Genomic DNA, 20,464 nt, shown 5'->3' on the forward strand with positions numbered 1-20,464 from the left:
TCAATCTGTTTGCTTTACTTCTGTCAAACAATTATTGAAGAAATACTAAAATCCAAATTGTAAAAAATCAAGAAATTCTATTTTGATAATTTTGCATGGTCTTCTATCATATAATGCACTGGTAGAGCTCTCCCACCTAAGAAATATGGGTCAGGTAAAGAATAAACAAAGGACCTTGAATTTTAGGGAAGCAAACTTCCAGCTCTTCAAGAGCTAGAAGCTGGTCAATAGGACTGCCTGAGAAAGTGCCCTGAAGAAAAAGGGAGCAGAACAGAGCTAACAGATCTCCAAAGACACTCTCCACAGAGGGCAAAAGTTTCTGAGCTCCAGGCATAAGAAATCGAGGAAGGAAGGCAACGAATCAACCAAGGCCCAAGAAGGAAATGAACAGGCAGTGCATTCCACAATGTGAAGGTTGGAACAGATATTCTGGGAAAAATAGAGATATGCAGTACCAAGGTTTGTCTGGAGCTGTGCATCCCCCGGTAGGAGACGTAAAGAATAAGAAGGGCCTCACAGCCAGGAAAGGAAGGTCAGAGGAACCGTACCTCGCAGAGGACACGACCAACTAATGGATAGCAAACAATGCTAGACTTGTCTTGCAAACAAGACTGATGTACTCAACAAGTTTTTTGCCTCAGTCTTCACTGGCAGCCTCACACCTCTTAAGCAGACCACAAGAAGGAGAGTGTGGGAGAAACTATCAGAGATCAGGTTAATGAGTATCTGAGGAACTGGAATTTATAGAAATATACAGGACCTGACAAGATGCATCCCAGAGTCCTGAGACTGAAAGCATTGCCAAGCCCTTCTGCATAACATCTGAAAAGTCATGGCACTCAGGGAAAGTCCCAGGTGACTGGAAAAGGGGAAACATAGTAGCCATCTTTAAGATGGAAAGAAAGAAGGACCCTGGGAACTACTGACCTGTCAGCCTCTCCTCTGTGCCTGGGAAGATGGAACAGATCCTCGTAAAACCTTTGCTAAGGCACATGGAGGACAGGAAGGTAATTTGGGACAGCCAGCATGGTGCTGGAAGGACAAGTCCTATCTGACCAACCCAGTGGCCTTCTAAAACTGAGTGACTGCATCAGTGGACAAAGGAAGAGCTACAGATGTTCTTCTTCTGGACTTCTGTTACAGCCTTTGACACAGTCCCCCTGAACCTCTTTCACTCCTAATTGGAGAGAGATGGATCTGATGGGTGGACTGTTCACAGCACAATGAATTGGCTGGATGGTCACATTCAGAGAACTGGTCAATGACTCAATGTCTGCATGAGATCAGAAGTGAGTGGTGTCCCACAGGGACCTGTATGGGAACCAGCGTTATCTGACACCTTCAGCAATGACACAGACAGTGGGATCAAGTGCACCCTCAGCAAATTTGCAGTCAACACAAAGCTGAGTGGTGCAGCTGACATGCCTAAGGATGGGATCTCATCCAGAGGGACCTGGACAAACTCTAGGAGAGGGCCCATGGGAATCTCATGATGTTCACCAAGGCAAAGTGCAAGGTGCTGCACCTGGGTCAGAGCAAACCGCTGGCACCAACGCAGGCTGGTGGATGAAGGCATGTACACAGCCTTGCAGAAAATAATTTGGGAGTACCAGTGGTTGAGAGGCTGGACATGGCCCAGCCATGAGCACTCCCAGCCCAGAGAGCCAAACGTGTCCTGGGCTGCATCCAGAGCAGCGTGGGCAGCAGGGTCAGGGAGGGGATTGTGCCCCTCTGCTCTGCTCTGCTCAGACCCCACCTGCCGGGCTGCATCCTGCTCTGGGGGTCCCTGCACAGGAAGGACATGGAACTGCTGGAGTGAGTCCAGAGGAGGCCAACAAGGTGATCACAGGAACAAAGCTCCTCTTCTATGAGGACAGACTTAAAAAGTTGGATTGTTCAGCATGGAGAAGAGCAGGCTCTACTGAGACCTTCTAGTACTTTATGGGGGTTTATAAGAAAGATGAGGACAGACATTTAGCCATGGTCTGTTGTGACAAGGRATGACAATATTAAAACTAAAAAAGGGTAGATTTAGATTGGATATAAGGAAGACATTTTTTATTATGAGGTTGGCAAAACACTGAGACAGGCTGCCCAGAGAGGTGGTGGATGTTCCATAGCTGGAAACATTCAAGGCCAGACTGGAGACAAGGCTCTGGGCAACATGATCTTGTGGAAGATGCCTCTGCTTACTGCAGGGTCCYATTCTCAGAGCCTATGATTAGAAGACAGTCTCTTTCTTTCTCACAAGAAGTGAAAGATTTCACAAGTTGGATACCTACAATGGGCAATTAGGGAAACAGACAGAAAGCCATTCGCACAAGGTCCTAGTAAAATAAGGAATTCCAAAACCCTAATTTCCTCCTTTCCTCTCCTTACATTTCTGATACATTTCAACTGTGCAACACCTGAGCTCAGAATAATAAAGCTTAAAAAGAAACTCAAACTCTCGTGAGTCTGGGACGTTTTTCCCCTTCTCTTGTTGTGTTAATGTATTAAGAGATTTTACCAGTTGTAGACAGCAACAACAAAAAGATACTTCCAATCCTGAATCTTACGCCATCTAATGCAATCCTACCCYTGTACCACTGTCAGCCAGACAGCATAATTCCTCTAAGAGAGGATGAATTACAAGGGATGATGGATTGAGGACAGGTTTTGCAACCATCTTTGTCTCATTGTTTCAAAAGAGTACGAGCCACTTACCTGGACAACAGAAGAGGTTGCCTCTTTCTCTCATTTATGTAATTCTGGCTTTATTTACCAATACTGAGATTTTTATTTTTCTCTTTGATATGTAATACTGCATTTCAAAAATCAAATTCAACTCAATCTTGAATACTACCAACCATATAGGTTCCCTTAATTTACAACTAAACTAATAGTGAGTGTAACAAATATAGAAAAGAATGGCAGAAATAAGATGGCATATTCAATTTGTCCATACTTTGGTTCTGTAAACATTCCTTATATGTTATATATCTCATGCTCCTTTGAAAGGCTGGGGCTTTAGGAGCAATCATGCTCTTAAACTAATCAGAACCACATGGAGGGTCTGTCCAACTGAAGCAAAACTGGGAAGTCTATTAAAAGTTAACTATGAAGTTATTTCATATATATATAACTTATGGAGTTACTACAGAGGCCAATTTAACAATGTTAGTGTCTTGGTATTGTTTAAAACAGAGCATGTCAATGAAATGACTCACACTACCACTGATATTTCTACAAATCAGATTTCTCAAGTTTCTCAAACAACTTCAGACATATAAAAGAGACAGAAAGCCGGACAAAACCCCTATTCCTACGCCTTTCCTCCTGTTGCCTGTTTCTGACAGGGAGACTACAGAAGAGCCAAACCCCCGCAGTTTCATTTACATTAAACGTTCACATCTCTATTCCATAATGCAAATCTGGACTTGGTACAATTTTGTTTTAAACACTACTGAAATCACAGAGGCAGTAAATAGTTCACAGTATTAAACACCAAAGAATGGAAAAAGCAAGCATGAGCAATTCAACAATTTAAAGCCCTCAACAGTTATTTAGCAGACATGATACTGCCACGTTTCATTTAATGTGTACTGTATGCATTATGCTATTTAAAAATGAAGTGACATATATGAGCAGGAGACAAGTCCATTCATCTGCTAATAGGTCATGATAGACATTCACAATTTTGAAYGTAAACTATAATCAGGTGCCAATATCAACAAAACAAGCAGACAGCTAGTGCTTGGTTTGCTTGGACTTTTTTTAAGCCTTTTTCAGTTTTGTGTGTGGATTTTGCATATGGGGAAGGGAATTAAGTAGTGCTTACTAGTGCTGGACACAATATGAGCAGAAATCAGGCAGCATCAATGCACAGCTCTGTAAATGCAGCTATTTTTGACCTCCAACATTCTTGCTGAAAGTCTAGGTCACAGAACAGGACTTCAGAGGGCTTCCTTTGTGTGATTCAAGCTCATGGTTGTGAGTCACAGTTAAACAGAGACCACTGTCAATAACAGTGGCAAAGGATCACATTTGGGGAAAATTTCTCCTCTCTGATCTTCATAGCATAAATAATGGTTGCTCTGTACATGTTCCAAGTGCAGAACTCCCATTGAGGCTTCATTTTAAGAAAAAAGAAAAATTAAAAAAGAGTACAGAATACAGAGCAGTGATCTACACTGTGGATAGGAGACCCATAGCATGAATTAGAGAATAACTGCCCTTAATTTGAACTCAAGTTCTTCCCTGCTTCCCCATATTGTATCCAAAAGATCCATGTGTAGCTGTGTTTTTGAGTCCTGCTGCAAGTGTGACAAGAGCAATAACACTCACCCTGATGGCTAATACAAAACACGYATTTCCAACAAAAACAAGCAAATTCATTTGGTAAGACCAGCTGATGAAAAAACATCTGTTGTGTACTTCAGGATGATGTTGTATACCCACAGTGAAAAAAATAACCTTGAAGGTTCAATGTTAARAGGCAGAAAAGACACTTTGTCTTCGGAGTGCTGACAAATTATTGTATTTTCAGTGCTTCATACAGATTTATTTGCGTATGTGTGATGGAAGCACCACTGAAAGCCTTTCTATTAGAGGGAGAACAGAAAACTACWCCTTCCAATACAAAATTCTGCTAATGCAATTCTTGTTGTGCTTTAAATACAACCATAGGGCTTTTATTTTCCATCAAGGGAATATAATACCTCTCACGCATCAGAGCACCATTTGTTGAACAACTTCACCCAGCGTTTGCAGAGTAACTTTTATCAAGTTGTGCTTATATAAATCAACCTCTATGGTTTTTGCAACTCACTAGAACTCTCTCTTTACTCTTCTGACTTTTCCAAAACTGAAAAAAAATAGAAAAATAGAAAAATTGACCTCATGGGAAAAGAAAATGCATTTGATGTACACAAGCTTCCAACAGACTCAGCCCTACAAAAGCTGCATGAACAATGCCCATTTTCACCCCACTGAAATTTTTTTTCCTGTTCCCAGGGCAGCTTTTATGATAGCAGCAACCCTAGCACAGACAGTTTCAGTCGACTGTTTTCATTGTGAGCAGCCTCAGTAATTAAACAGGTCTCAGAGTTACAGACCCTGATGTGTCAAGGTCTACACTAGCACACACCATCACTATGCATGACAGAAACATGGAAGGAAATTTTAACCCAAAACCAACAGGAATAACCTGACAAACAGCTCCTATGTCTGCAGTGGGCAAGTTAGGCAAGACACTGCCAGGAAAACCTTGGATTTGTCCCACTGACAGGAGAACTGAACTTGACTACTGCTTGSGTGTAGAAAATTCTGATACAAAGGAAAAGGCTTCTCAAATACYATTACAAAGAACAAACTAGTATAGTTTAATAATAACCACCATTTAAGACAACCTTTTAGGAGCRGTGGGAAATTATTAAACATTATTGTTAATACATAAAATGAGCTGTTTTCAACATTAATCTCAGTCTGAGAAAAAAAATTACTAGCATAGCTATTAACATGCTTAAGTCAAAGCTTTATACAAAACTGGCCTGCTTGCAAAATTCTGGGCAAAACTCAGTTCCAAGTTTCATTTACAAAAGARTTTCAAGAACTGGCATTTGCTAAAAATGGAAAGAAGAAGTCAAGATGCAACTTATGCTGGAGTTTTTAAACATGATGAGGAAAAAGAAGCAAATGTCTCTGGCACAAGGTCACTCCCTGTTCAGGAACTTGGCTTTGGAGTGTTAGGTTTTGCATGGAAAAAGCTGGGTGGGTGGATGGGGATAAATGCTAGATGGAAGGGAAGATAAATAAACATTTCCTACAAAACATTTGGGTTTTAATAGGATTTTAAAAGAGGAGGGACTCAATATATTGATTATCAATGTCTTTCAGTACTGATTTTAAATCCATTCCCATCATAACCTTTCCATCTTTGATAAGATATTCTTAAAAATCTGGTCTCATTATTATTATCCACAGAAAAGGTATTTTTTCTATTTCTAAAAARTTTATTCTTATCACTCATACTTTAATATGGAAAAAGCCTGAAAAAAACTCAAATTAAAAGTCAGCACTGGAGTATAAAACACCAACTATATGCACTTTTCACTATCATTGATGTGTAACAATTCTAACTGACAGCAATCTGCCTTTATAAAAATAAGGATAAATAAGAAAGTGAATAAACAAAAAACAGAAGATTAATATTAGGAATATAAAATAACTACTGTGAATGAAGGTGCTTGCAGCTAAGGCACCAGTGCTTATTACCACTTAGGAAGCAGCAGATGCTCAGGCACTAGATGTCCAGGCATCTTCCTCACTGGCAACACACTAAACCTCTTAAAAACCTCTGGAAGACCAATTAAAACAAGTCTTCAGGTCTGTAATTGAACAATATGAGAATACAACTTTCAAAATAAGCACCTCTGACATGACACACAGAGAATAACTGCTCTAACCAATCCTTCTTTCAGCTGGCTTGGACAATCTTATAAGCAGAAGTGAAGGAGCAGGTGCCTATTTGTGAAGAACAATATCAAGAAGGTAAGTAAATGCCCTCAAGGAACCAGTGAAAGTCAGATTCATAGTCTCAAGGAAGGCACTGGAAACAAGAAAAAAAAAAGATCAACAGTATTTCATTAGCCAAAAGCCACAACAGGCTGGCTGGAATGCAAAAATAAAACAAAATAAAATAAAATAAAAGGAAATATGAAATTTGCAGGGGAAAAAACCTAAGGATATGATAGAGACCGTATAAACATCAGTAAGTATGTCCAAAACAATCTGTGCTCTTATTAATCATAATTCTACAATGATAAAAAGACGGTCTTTTGGARTGAAAACAGTCATCACTGTCACATGCTCCATTATGGAAAGGATTTATGTGGTTTCCTCTTAGCAATGTAAACCAAGGCTTGATAAGTTCCACGTGCTCTGCTTTTCAAAGCCCTCTTATGGCAACGACTGGGCACTACAGCGCTAACCCACACTGAAAAACAGCAAGAAATACTGSAAGAAAGGAGTTTTGCTCCACAGTGTTTTAATATCACAAAAAGCAGAAAGTTAAACAGAACAAAGAATAGTTGCTTTAATACAGAACTGAATTTTGGGGTCATATACCTTTGCTTTAATGTTGGCAACTTTACACCAAAATATCTTGTACCTTGCAAAATTATAATCACATTGCATTTACAGCAAATCCCCACTTCTCAKCTCAAAATATAGTTCTGTATTTGAAGAAAAATTTGGAATCTAAGCCCATATTAATAGTTCTGAGGCAAATTTGTACCACTTTAATGCTTTTTATGACCTTTACTTTAAATCAAGGATCTCTTCAGGGACATTGGTAGTTACAGTCTCCWATGAAAAATGCTAAAAATACACCTTTATCTCTCTGATTTCAAGTGGATAAAAGGCCATGGGTACTCATCACTGCTGCATTAATTTTCATTTGTTTTGCTTAAACAAGAAAGGTTTCATTTCCATCAATGGTCTCATTAGTACAGACTTACTTGTATCTGTGGTATAAGAAGTGCTCCATAAAACCAAATTTTATTTCRCATCAGTCAAGACTTTTCATGCTAGCATTTCATGCACAAATAYAACACCACATGCCTTTGAACCTGCTCACCTTTTTCTTATTTACTTGTAGAAATAGCCTGTCCACCTGCTCAAAAAGACACCAGAGGGTTGATTTACAGGACACACTGATAGATTCAGACTTTCCTAATGACCAAATGTAAGGAACCTACACTTTTATCTTGGCATCACCATCAGGCCACTTTAAAGAGGAACTGAAGTTCCTCTACACATTTTACAAGACTCTTTCAAAATGAGCACAATTTCCATTTCTCAACTGGCATGTTTTCAAGGCAATCCCTCTTGAGCCATAACAAATAAGAAGAAACATGAAAGAATATAACAAAAAAAAAAGGCTACCATGAGATCTAAGATTACATCATGTTCTACAGTTTTTAAATATGCACCCACTAAAAAGAGATCTACAGTTTGGGGGTCAGCATTTCAGTGTAAGTAGTCAGAAGTCTGTTGGTTGCAATACTACTTGTTACAGCACAAAATAGTAAATGATCACCTGTAAATTGTTCTTTAGGTGGGACTTTTATAACATGGAGAGATGCAAACATGGAAGTGTGAATTTTGGCTGTGAATTTAACTAAAATTTGTGAATTTAACTAAAAAAGGAATAGTAAAAATGTACTATAAAAGCAGAGCCTTCTTTCTCCTCTATAGACTTTCAACACCACCTTTATCAAACCACACAGCTAATGAAACAGAGAGTTTTTCTCATAGAAAGGTTTGGGTTTGGGGACCTCTAAAAGTCACCTAGTCCAATCCCCCTGCAATGAACATGGACTTCTTCAACTAGRTCAGATTATTTAGTTCCCCATTTAATCTGACCCTCAATGTTTCCAGCTATGGGACACCCACCACCTCTCTGGGCAACCTGCTCCAGTGTTTCACCAACCTCATCACGAAAAATGTCTTCCTTATATCTAGTCTGAATCGATTCTACTTCAATTTAAAACCAGAATCTGCAAATGCCCCTGGGCAAGCATGATGATTTTGTATCTTTAATGCTATGGATAAACTTTATCATTCCCTAAATTCTCCCTTGCATTCTTCATTGAAATCCTTAAATTGATTCTTAATCCCACAAAATGGGAAGAACTTTCTTGGAGACAGTTCCTGATCACAAAGAAAAGTGTGTATCCCTGCTGTGTCCCAGCAAGCAAAGAGAGGATCCAGAAGAGCACTTGGGGCAGGGAGAGGGACTTCTTCAAGCTGGCATGTCCTCAAGGGMTAAAAGGTAAATCATGATTATAAATTCACATGCTCTTACTGTAGCTAACAGAGCACCCCAGGACTCCCAGTCCCAAAGGACCTGAAAGCTGTGCAGGGAGACCGCAGACAGAACAGCTCTCTGCATGAGATGCTCAAMTGCAGCCCCTCGTGTGTTTCTTTACAAGAACATTTTAATGTCCGCTCTGAAACACACCAGCTGCAACAACTAAACAAAATATAGAAAAACTGAGTAATTCCACACCAGTTTTCCTTTTTTGGTCTCTTTTTTAATGCTTTATGGTTATGACATTTGGTTTTTTAAACTGGGTCCTTACTGCATATAGTRTTTTACGCCTGTAAAGAATAATTACTTGAAGAGAGAATGTTGAAAAAAACCCAGATCACTGGCCCCTGTCCTGTTTGAACTAAGTCAATTTTCCGTGCATTTAAATCATATTAAATTTAACTCCAGGAAGTTTAAACTGTCAATAACTCAAAATACATCCTGTTAGATAGGGCAGACACTTGATTCTCCTGATTGTTTGACTCTTGCTGAAACATACCTGTAACTCATTTCAAAATAATCACTGTTTAAAAAACAGGGTAGATTGTCCATGTTCAGAAAAATAAATGTTTCATAAATGAAAAAACAAATTTGTCTTTTTAATTCACGCTTACCTTGCAATTCTAGCTCAGATATACTGTTTTATTCCACTGAACAAACATTACTGAAATAACTCTACCAAGACCCCATCAGCAAAGACTGGTTTTTTTTCCATATGGAAAAAATACTGGTATCATTTTCCATATGTCTTTGCTTACTTTCAGTTCTAAATATAAAAACATTGCAAACAGAAACAGGCATAGAAGAGTTAGCRAATCCTGCAAGAGCCAAAACCTGGACAGAAACGCAACATTGTAAGGCAAACAGGTTTGGACTCAAAATGAAATTCCAAGATTCTGAGTGCTATAGGAAGCAGCTGCTAAACTCAAAAGACATCAGTRCATTTTCATCAAATTTTGCTTGGTTGTTTTTTAAATTTTGTCTGGTTCTGTTGTTCTTCTTSTTGTTTTTTCAAGTGTTCACAGAAAATTAACTTGCTGTTTTGACAGCCCTAGTATGTAAAGCATGGACGAAAGAGCAACTGTATACATTAAAAGGCTGCTTCCCACTTCCAGCCAAACAAGAGCAAATATGTTCCTGAAACCCAGCCAAGCAGCTGTATTCCAAAAAGGTTCTGTTTTACTCTTAATTTGGAAACAAAGGAGACGGCTTTGCAATGTATTATTTGCATTACTCTAATAATCTAGAAACCAGATTGTGTGCCTGTACATATATATATACATACMTATGACTGTAATTTGGCTGACTAGACTGAATCATCATATTTTCAGCTGTTTTAGTAACAGACCTTTGTTTAATTGCAACAAAGGGAAAAAGTTGCCATTAAACATTTCAACAAAGACAAAAGTTACACGTCATCTTCAAGTAAGGGAAAGAAAGAGCTTTGGCTTCAAACTGCGGGCTGTCTGGCTGCTTGTGCTTCATGCAAYACATGGCAATTCACAGACAGGACACACAGCTTCAGAACAAATGAATTCGTAGTCAGCTCTCACTAAGGATTCAATGCTGACAGATCCTCAGTAACTGCAGTGTCAATAAAATGCCTCTAACTCCACTGCACTCTTCAGATTTTACAAAGGTGTTTTTACTTCCCCAGGAGCATCCCCCATTTGCACAGACCCTACTTCATGGTAGTTTTTCTCAAGCTTGAGTAAGCCCTGAGAGCAGAGAGAAAAACCTCTGTTTCACTTAAAGTCTGGTCAACTTTCATCACTCTTCTGTAGCTAGAAAATACTCAGAAGAAAGACAGAGGGGCCAGATGTCTCTGTAGTCAGCTTGTTAGACACTGTAGAAAAGTTATTACTGAAAGAACACTTGAAGGAACTTACCAGTAGAGAAAACAAAAACGGTGTTGTTCCAAAGACCGTATGCTTTCAGAGCATCAGTAAKATTTCCTACCGCTTCATCCATAAGAGTTACCATTCCTGCATAATGGCGCCTTTTAACATCTTCTATGGAAGAATATGGTTTCAGGTATTCTTCAGGGACCTCGAGAGGTTCATGCACAGACTGAAAGGCGAGGTAGAGAAAGAGGGGCTGGGACAGAAAGGACAGAAAGGAAATTAGACTAACATAAAGTACTAAGTGCAAAACCTACTTCAGCAAAAAGCAGATCTGCTTTATCAACAGTGCAAGTAGTGTGTTTTGATTTCTCCTACAACTTCTACATCTTCTAATCTCTGCACATAAACTAAGAAATCTTTGAAAAATTACTTTTGAAAATCTGTGGAAAAACATCAGGTGTGCCTTCACTTCATAACACAATTGTTAACAACTTGTTTTTACTAAACTTCTCCCCTTATACTTAGCCTTCTCTTTCTAGAAGTGCAAAGTACTTGCTAAGCCATTTCCAAAAACTTATTAATTGTATTATAATAAAAGATATGGAGATGGGTAGCAGACCAAAACCATGCAATCAAAGCTGATTTTGGCAGCAGACAAGTTTTACCAGTGCTTTTTTCACATTTAGGTCCATGTACCCACTGAACAGTCCCAAATTACAGCTCAAACATACCTCTCTATTAATATTTCATTAATGTTTTTTACAACATTCTTTAATGTTGAAGTGACCAGAGCAGCAGCCATTGACTGTACCTTCTCAGTTTTGTGATTGGCTATAAGATCTATAGCTCTTTCTGTGAATAAATTTGTGGAGTACACATTTTTAAATCCAGTTGCCACTTCCTCTCCATCCCGAAAGTCCAGAGCACAGCGCGTCACGTTTTTTGTTTTGATAAGGACACAGCGGTCATGAGTGTAGTAATCCTCACTGCCCAGGAGATAGCCTAGAACAGGAAAAAGCATCAAATGAGAAGTCCAACATCATGTCACATAAATACATACATCAGGGGGAGAAAAAATGTTTAACATAAATGCCAAAACAGTAGTGGTTTTGAGCTAAAACACTAATTCAACCCTGGACCATCCACTGTGACATCCCTGACAGGTCACATTTAGGCTAAAGTAGGTCCACATTTAATACCTCTCAGCTTTTCACTGCTAATGCAAGCAGTAATTTTGAAAGAAATTAAACACTCTCAAAGCCTTTCAATGACTTATTATTTAGGTTTTATGTTCATTAGCATTAAACTAATGCACTGAGAACAATGACAGTGATCTAGCCATGTACTAGTCTGATTCCTGGTGGTGTGATTTTTTTAAGTTTGTAGTTTGATGTGAGACTTCCATCTCTATTAGAAAGTTTGGAGTTTTTAAAATTCATTTATTCAAAAACATCCAAGTAAGAATCAACTCTTATGATTGCAGAATCATAAGAGATGTAGAAATGCGGGACTACCTCATGTCTGCTCTAAAGGCATTTCTGATCCACTGCTGACACCAGCTGGTGAAAAAAGACATTATCATTAAGAGACATCCAAAACTAATAAAATAAAAATAAGACAGGTATAGATTTGGTCATATCTTGGACTGGCCTGTTAAGCACTGAGAGCCCTTGTGTTTTAGCAATCACAGACAAAACTTTTCCAAATCACTTGAATCCCAAAAATTACACTTGAAATTAAATTTTGGATTTCTCCCCCAATACCATGAAAAAACAGATGAATATGAAAAAATACAGATTGTTTGTTCTGCAAATAAAAACTTGGGACAAAAATCCAAGATGGAAGAACTTCACTTGAATTTTTATTAAGCAGGTTCAGCTATTTATTTCTGCAAAAACATAGATACAAGGAAAATGAAGTTGTCTTAAATACAATACAAACGTCTACAGTATTTTTAGGAGGAAAATAATTACTATCCTTTCAAAAGATGAAGTGATTTTATGGGCAGACTGTTTACATCAATGTACTCAGAGGCACATGTTGCATTTTTTSCATTTTGAATGCCCACTGGAGGAAACTCTACATCAAGTGTACCATGGAATCAAACGCCCCTAATCATATCCAATGTCTACTGGAATAACATGAACATTGTAGGATTAAACCATTATATCCCCTGAAAAATAAGGTCACATTGGGCACCCAACAACCATATCCAGAGCCAGACTGTCTTTAGGCTCCTGCATTAAGAGCCTGCTCAGCCCTCGAGTGAGGTTTCACAAAGAACAGCACCCTATCCTCACCTATGCCAGGAAAAAGATCCCAAGATCCTGWGAAGGGATGGGAGAAAGCACAAACGTTTAAACCATGAGCTGTTACATTCTGACCCAGGTGTATTAGCTTAATTCAGATGCAAAACTAAGGCCCTGAGCTCCCTGAAGAGTGCAAAGAGATACACTATCCAAGGGAAGAGTTTTTCCCACCTAACATTTGCACCAACATCATTCATCAAGGGCACACCCATACCACAGTCACGCTCTTCCTTTAAGCCTGAGGTGAGACAAAAGCAAGGCAGGCTTCTGCACTTAAATGAATTATTTTGAAATTCACTGTTCAAGGAAAGTGTTTTAAAAACCAGGTGGAGATGGACCTCTTYGAGCTCCGTGCTGTGTAGAGTGAGATGTATAGCAGACAGCCCAAGTCATGTAACATCCATGACACTTATGCAAAACTAATACGTATGGAATCGACTATGGAACAAGAGCCCAAATTGCAAGAGGAACAATAAACAATGAGCAGCTACAAGTTATTCTGCAAGCAATGCACTCACACTAGGACAATCTATTTTTTAGCCTGAGAGCTCAACTTCATAACTTCGGAGTTTTTGGATACTCCTTTATAGAGACTTTCACACCATCTTGTTATCAGCTCTGGAAAATCAGTGCTACACAAAAACTGGCTGTAGGCCCACTCCCTATCTCCCCTCTGTTGCTGTAGGTAGGATACAGAGAACTGGGAATAAAGTCAAGTTTGGGAAGGAGGGAGGGGTGAGGGAAGATGGTAAGAGAGAAATACCTCATTTCGACCCATACAATAACTCCAGTACTTTCTTATGCAAGCTGTAAACCTTGAGCATACATTTAAGGCATTATCATATTTTAAGCAGTGATACTTCAGAAATATGCATACCCAGGTATTGGTTTACTTACAAACTAACAGTAAATCTGCTGTTCTTACAAGAATGGGACACTTGCTCACCCTTTTTCAACCAATTGAACTGATTGCCCATGTTAAAACAAAGCATTACCAAAGTAAGTGTCAAATCCTCTGCGAGTTGGAAGGCATTCTTTCCTGTACATCCCCAAATGCCACTTCCCCACCATRTGAGTAACATATCCTGCTTCTTGAAGTAGCTCTGGTAGGAGTTTCTCATCCAGTGGCAGACAGCTGGGCTGGCATGGCCAAATTATCTGGTGTTGTAAACCTGTATGAATCTAAGAGAGAAAAGAAGCGTTAGAGATGACTGAAAATGCAGTCCACAGGTTAATTTATAAGGGAGCCCAGAAGGAAGCACAGCTGTATAAGAGAGTAGCATTAGTCTTAAGGGCTCTTTATTTTACCATTGCARCACTCAAGATGATGAGGAAGCTGCAGGTGGAAGTCAGGGGTTGCATGGAGGAAAACAAGAAAACAGCRCTGCAAGAGTTAACGTCTTCCCAGGCATAAATCAAGCACAATTAAAAAACAAACAAAAACAAACCAACCCTAACAGAAATAAACCCAAAGCCTTTTATACTTTTAGTTAGAAATCTAATAGGTAAGAATCACCATTATGGTCTGTTTGAAGGCTAGGGTCATCTCAACTTGGAGCGAGAGATTTTGGGAAATGGGATTGAAATGGACAAAAATGCACATTGTTAGTGAAGCTATCAAGCTTTTGCTTGTATCAGAGAACAGTCACTGGAGGAAAGGCTGATAACAGAATACTATTTTTCTATTACTCTTCTAAATGGATATTATACATACACATTTATATATATATTTGCATCATTTAAATGAGTACAAAAACTATGAAAAGCATTTGAATATGGGGATGACACAAGTTTTACACTGCYTAGATCTGACACTTAATGGTTCTGCTTAAGTTTCCAATCTTTCCAATCTTAACTTTCCAATCTTCCAATCTTGCTGAATTACCTCTTTACAAAACCATTACCAACGATACTTGGAGAAATACATTGTGCTTGATGCAAGGAACCTCCTCAGCTGCTGCATATTGTAAGCTGACTTCTGTCCACTTCCCCATCTTCTCCATAATCAAAAAGGCATTACCCTAAACCTAGACCAGCACATTACCTATAAAAGTATAAATATCTTGGTTTTTTACTAAATATTTCTAGTAATCTGTGTGTGTCAAACCACAAAGCCTCCAAGGCCCCCTGGGGCAGAGGGCACCAGGTTTTCTGACTCCACTAAGCACACCAGCATTGCAAGCTGCATGACTAACTTTCAAAKCACTACTTTATCAACTCTCTGAACTGACTTTTAAACCAAATTAGCCCTGATCTTAGGCAACACAGTAAGGAAGGCTCTCTTCTAAATGACCTACTAGTTACTCATTTTCTTTGAACAAGGATGTTCCAAAAATTAAATTTTATATTATATATAAAAATATATTTTAAATATTTGAAAATGCTATATTACAGAAAACATTGTTTATATACAGAAGGACACAAACTAGCAAAACATTGTAATTTCTTGCACTGTATCTGGAAAATGAGAAAAATGAGGAAGTTAGAGCTATCTTACATCAACACCACTGCTTTTCTTTCATACAGACTGCAAGGTGATAYCAAAATTCTAGCTCCAGAGAGGACTAGATTAACTCACTTTCTCAAGTCTCTAAGTGAATCATAACCATGGGTAAAACAATTTTTTTTTAAATCCTGCATATTTGCTGCATAATTATTGCTCCTCTATTAAAAAGAGAAGTTTACTTTCCATTTTCAAATATTAATTTATTCAACAAAGTTGAGTAAAGTTGCAACAAGGTCAGCACAAAGATCATTAAATTATTAAGGCAGATATATGGCATGAATTTAAATCCAGATTGAACCATAGGCATTTTCAATGTCCAGTTTTAAAATGTGATGCAGCAATGGCCCATTTCTTGGAAAACATTCAGACTATGAACCGTATTTTAAAAGCAGAMACAATGAAAAAATATTTTAGGTTATTTCACAGAACAATTTAAAAAGCTGGTATAGATAAGGTAAAATGCTTCTTTCTATTAATTTTTATTGATTCCTGGAGTTTCTAGGAACAGGATAAATGTTGATTGGAAAGACTGTCACCTAGAACAACAACATTCCTGCAATAAGAGATAGCATCCACTAGCACAGATGACGTTTTCTATCACTCAGTGTAGTTACTCTGGCTAATCACATGGAGGCACAGGACTTCTTGAGAAAGAGGGGAAGCTTCTGAAACATGCTTAACCCTTTGAGAGTTTCTTCCTTCTGTCCATGCTGTATGTCCATACTTCCTTTCCTGCCATTCCCCGTCCCCCCATGATTTTGCCAAAATTGCAAAGAGGAAGGGAAAGGGTGGAAGTACACCTGTGCAACTGAGGAAAAGAAAAAAAAAAAAAAAAAAAAAAAAAAAAGTTAAAAGCAGGCTAATGACTGCGAAATAGCTGGAGACTACCACCCAGACTAAGGCTCACTCTGTGTGCACTCCATTGAGGAGCATGGAACACCTCCGGTACCAGGTGGAGGTGAGTGTACCGCTTGTTACGCATTTAAGCGCTGCACTGGAGAACAGGTTGCAAAAAACCGAACAAGCGGTGCTGATCTGCTTTCTGTCTGCTCTCGACCGTGTGCCTGTCCAGTGGAAAAATATCCGGGAGTCAGATGACTAGGGCAGGAATATCCTCCGCGACAGGCTGCCRTGACCTCGGCTTTTCTGGAACAGAACAGTTTGCACTGATTCCATGCTTAATTTACTCCGCGCTCGCGAGGTAAAGTGAAGTTTGCATTTCAGGGCAGCCGCTTTCCACAGCGCAGCGGCACAGAGAGGCAGGAAGCCCCAGCGACACGGGCACCGCCAGCAGCAAGCAGCGAGCACCCACAGCATCACCCGGCGCACCCCGGGCGGGGTCTGTGCCGCGGGTCCCAGTGCCCGCCCTACCTGGTAGCGGCCCGAGAGGAGCTGGCTGCGGGACGGCGTGCAGAGCGGCTGTGTGTAGTAGCGCTCCAGCCGCACGCCGCCCGCCCCCAGCGCGTCCAGCCGCGGCGTGCGGATGGCAGAGCCGTGCCAGCCCACGTCGCCCCAGCCCAGGTCGTCGGCCAGCACCAGCACCAGGTGCGGGGCGGAAGGGCGCGCTGCCGCCGGGCGCGGCGGGCACAGGGACAGGCACAGGGACAGGGACAGGCACAGCAGGCGGCTGAAGGACAGACACAGCCCCGGCGGCACAGCCGCCCGCCGCGCCATCCCCGCCACCAGGAACTGGGCCGCGGGCACCGCCCCGCAGCCGGGCCCGCCCGCCGACAGCACACGGGGCGGGGTCGGGGCAGGGCTCGGAGCCTCGGATCCTGCTCTGTCCCAGCTGCAGTGGCGGTGCGGGCATGTGCYGGGGTCGGAGCCGGGCAGCTGTACCCCAATGGGGTTTGAGATTAGTGTAAGGAAGAAATTGTGAAGGTGTTCCCGKTGTCGGCAGAATATTCGACTCACTGATGCTGACGGTCCCTCCTGATTTTGTCTTTCTTCGAGTACGTTAAACATCGGGTTTAAACCCGATGGTGGAGCCTTTCCCAGGAGAAYCAGGGAGCTATGTACGAGATTGTGTCTCAAGTCCTCCATGGTTTCGAGGAAGTCAGCACAACACCATGGGAACAGGACAGACCTTCTGGTAAATTCAACTGGACTTAATTCTGCCTTCAYAGCAGCTCTTCATCTGTAATACTGCCCACAGAGCTTATTCCATAAGCAGAATGTGTAAGCAGAGTGAGGCAGCTGCAACACACACATGGCCTCGCTGCTGGCCAATGTGCGGGATAGCCTGGGAAAAACAAGTTGCCGCCATCGCCGAAAGTGCAGCTGAGCTGAGCGAGACAGCGATTATTCACATTGGAGAAACGCTCCTGTCAGCATCAGCTGCTAGTGTGCACACGCACACGAGAGAGACCCATGTGTCTGCTATCCCCCTTCAGCCTCCATCCCCCTGCAAAATCATAAGCAACCTTGTGCTTTTTTTTTTTCCCCCTCTCCATTTTGTCCATTCGGATGAGAGGCCTAGATCGAGGCCTGGCTGTAAGATGGTGCTTATGACTGTTACAGTGTAGGAAGGAAGTGAAGTAACACAAAAGCAGAAATAGCAGCAATGTCACAGGTCTGTTTCTTCAAGTCATGTAATCTTCTAAAGCAATATTGGAAACAACCACTACTTTAGTTATAATCGTGATGTAAAATGTAAGACGGTGAAAAGACAGACATAGCTGTCAGCCCTGGTCCATTTTGTTCATCCATGAAATACACATATATTTCAGTGTCTAGTGAAAGATCAAAAATTCACACATTTTCCATTTAGCTGGAATGGTAAATATGTGTATTTCCAAATCTATACAGCCATTCGGTAMCAGGTGAAAGAAGGGTCCACAATAAAAGATTGTTTTTCTTGGTTAGAAAGCCAAATAATGAGTATACTAGACTCCTGACTATTTCCTGACAAATCTCTATAGAAAGAATGGTCCTGCTGCTATGAATGAAATCAAGTGGTTAAGCCTATGAAGCACCCAGGTTGGAAGTTTCTTCAATCCCAAGGATTTCCCTGCTGGTTTGAAAACAACAGCTATGATGAGTGATGTCAGCTTTTTTTTTCTACAATGAGAATGTACTACTGTCCTAAAGTCAGTTTTACCTCAAGTAGCTCTCAGGAACACTGACAAGCTGGTATGTGACTATGAGTAGTATTGTTTTTTAAATGTGATTCATACTGTTCAAAACGTGCAGAGTTCTGATTCATCTTGTTTCTCGTTCAGATCCCATGACCAATCGCAAATGTCTCACTGAACTGTTTCTTTTTCCAACTTCTTCCATGTTCTTATTATGGGTAAAGTTTCAATCAAATGTCAGCACATTCCCACAGAAACCCTATTTATTCTCCCATAATAAGTACTTTGAAAATCACTAGCACAGTGCTAGTGAAACCTGAAATTTTGCAACAAAATTCATAATTTCATACTTTCAAAGTTATCATGGTGTTCAAGTGTAGCTGAATTAATATTTCCTTGTAGAAAAGTGTCGAGAGTTAAGTAATGCCTATCCTACTCCACTAGAACTGGATAACCTGGTTGCCTGAYCAGAGTTAAAACATTAAATTGAACTATCTTAAATATACTGCAGACACTGCACCATCATGGTCACATTTTCTAGATATTTTTGTTTTATTGTTTATTATTAGCTGAGGGAATTGGAATCCCAAKCAGGAAAAAACTACTTCTCTCAGACAGTATTCTCTTGAATCAGAAGAATAAATCCAGGAAATAGTCTATGTTCGGTCTCCTCTGTTTCAGTTTATCTTTTTTGAGTTTGGGGTTGAATAATTTGGATGTTGTTTTGGGATTAGTGATTAGAGGTCATTAGAGTGACACACAAGATTCCAGTATCCATTTTCATGCAAAGCATGAACTGGACACTTTTTGCTATAGCACACGGAAAATTTGAACAAAAATTCAAATATTAATAGTATCATCTACTCTGGTGGGCAAAAACTCTGGAGATGGAAAAATATAGGAAAAAGACAAAAAAAAGTGTCTGAGAAAACTGCTTTTTGCCTATCCTGATTTGAGTATTTCAGAAGATTTCCGAGCTTACCAACTGTCATTTTTTCACCTCATTGCAGATGCGTCTCCTCTGTTAGCTAATGAGGTTGAGAAAGACTCTAAAGAAGTCTTTGTACACTGGTATTTCTGTTTGATTGGTTAGAAGTCCTCTTAGACTCAGATGTACTTCTTATACATCTTTGCTCCTATCCACTTCCTCTTGTCAACACAAATTTAGGCAACACCATATCTCAATCTGTAATGGAAAGAAGAAGTAACAGGAAACTATGAAAGCTGCTGAACTCATCCCCCACCTCATTTCTTCAGGCTTATGTACTTTCTTTTAAATAACCTTGAAAAATTGACTTATGTCTGTGAACCTCTACATGGGCATGATTTGTAAACTTTGTCTTGATGCTGTTTCATTTTTCTGTACTGTGGAGAATGCGATGTTGAGCTGTTCTGATGAATACTCAGTAAGCTGTCTTAGGTATCACAGTAAAAAAAAGCCAGGTCAACTAGGAAGCACTTTCAAACATGGTTATCACAGCTGCAGTGCTTCTAATTTGCAGTACCTGCAAGGCTATTTCAGTCCAACTCCTGTCCTTGCACAGGGCAACCCCAAGAATCACATTGTGTGCCTGAAACCATACTCCTTGAACTCTGACAGGTTTGATGTCATGACCATTTCCCTSAGTAACCTGCTCCAGTGTCCAAAAACCCTGTAGGTAAATATGTTGGTTTTGCTTTACCCAGTTTTGGTAGTAGCGGGGGCTAAAAAAAAGATGGCTCCTGTGAGAAGCTTCTGGAGGCTTCCAMCATGTCTGGTAGAGGCAATTTCTGTTGGCTCTGAGGATGATGGGCATGCCACTGACCAAACCTRGGCCAACTGGAGATGGTGGTTATAACTCTGTGAAAACATATTTAAGAAGAGATCAAAACAAAGG

At 40.2% G+C, this 20,464-nt stretch overlaps 1 protein-coding gene across 1 annotated transcript in view; it reads right to left on the reverse strand.

The window, feature by feature from the left end:
• The window catches only part of ARSB (arylsulfatase B), a 62,043-nt gene extending 44,822 nt beyond the window's left edge, over positions 1-17,221 (reverse strand). The window contains exons 1-4 of the mRNA XM_057363856.1: positions 16,885-17,221; positions 14,003-14,189; positions 11,510-11,700; positions 10,744-10,951 (exon numbers count right to left, since the gene is read on the reverse strand). Of these exons, the coding sequence (XP_057219839.1) occupies positions 10,744-10,951; positions 11,510-11,700; positions 14,003-14,189; positions 16,885-17,187 (889 nt within the window). The 5' untranslated portion in view covers positions 17,188-17,221. The remainder of the gene's footprint in view (positions 1-10,743; positions 10,952-11,509; positions 11,701-14,002; positions 14,190-16,884) is intronic.
• Between the last annotated feature and the right edge of the window lie 3,243 nt (positions 17,222-20,464).

Source organism: Malurus melanocephalus, unplaced genomic scaffold (genome assembly GCF_030028575.1).
Source record: "Malurus melanocephalus ecotype Western Australia unplaced genomic scaffold, MMel_1.1 scaffold_31, whole genome shotgun sequence".
In the NCBI taxonomy this organism is placed as follows: Eukaryota; Metazoa; Chordata; class Aves; order Passeriformes; family Maluridae; genus Malurus; species Malurus melanocephalus.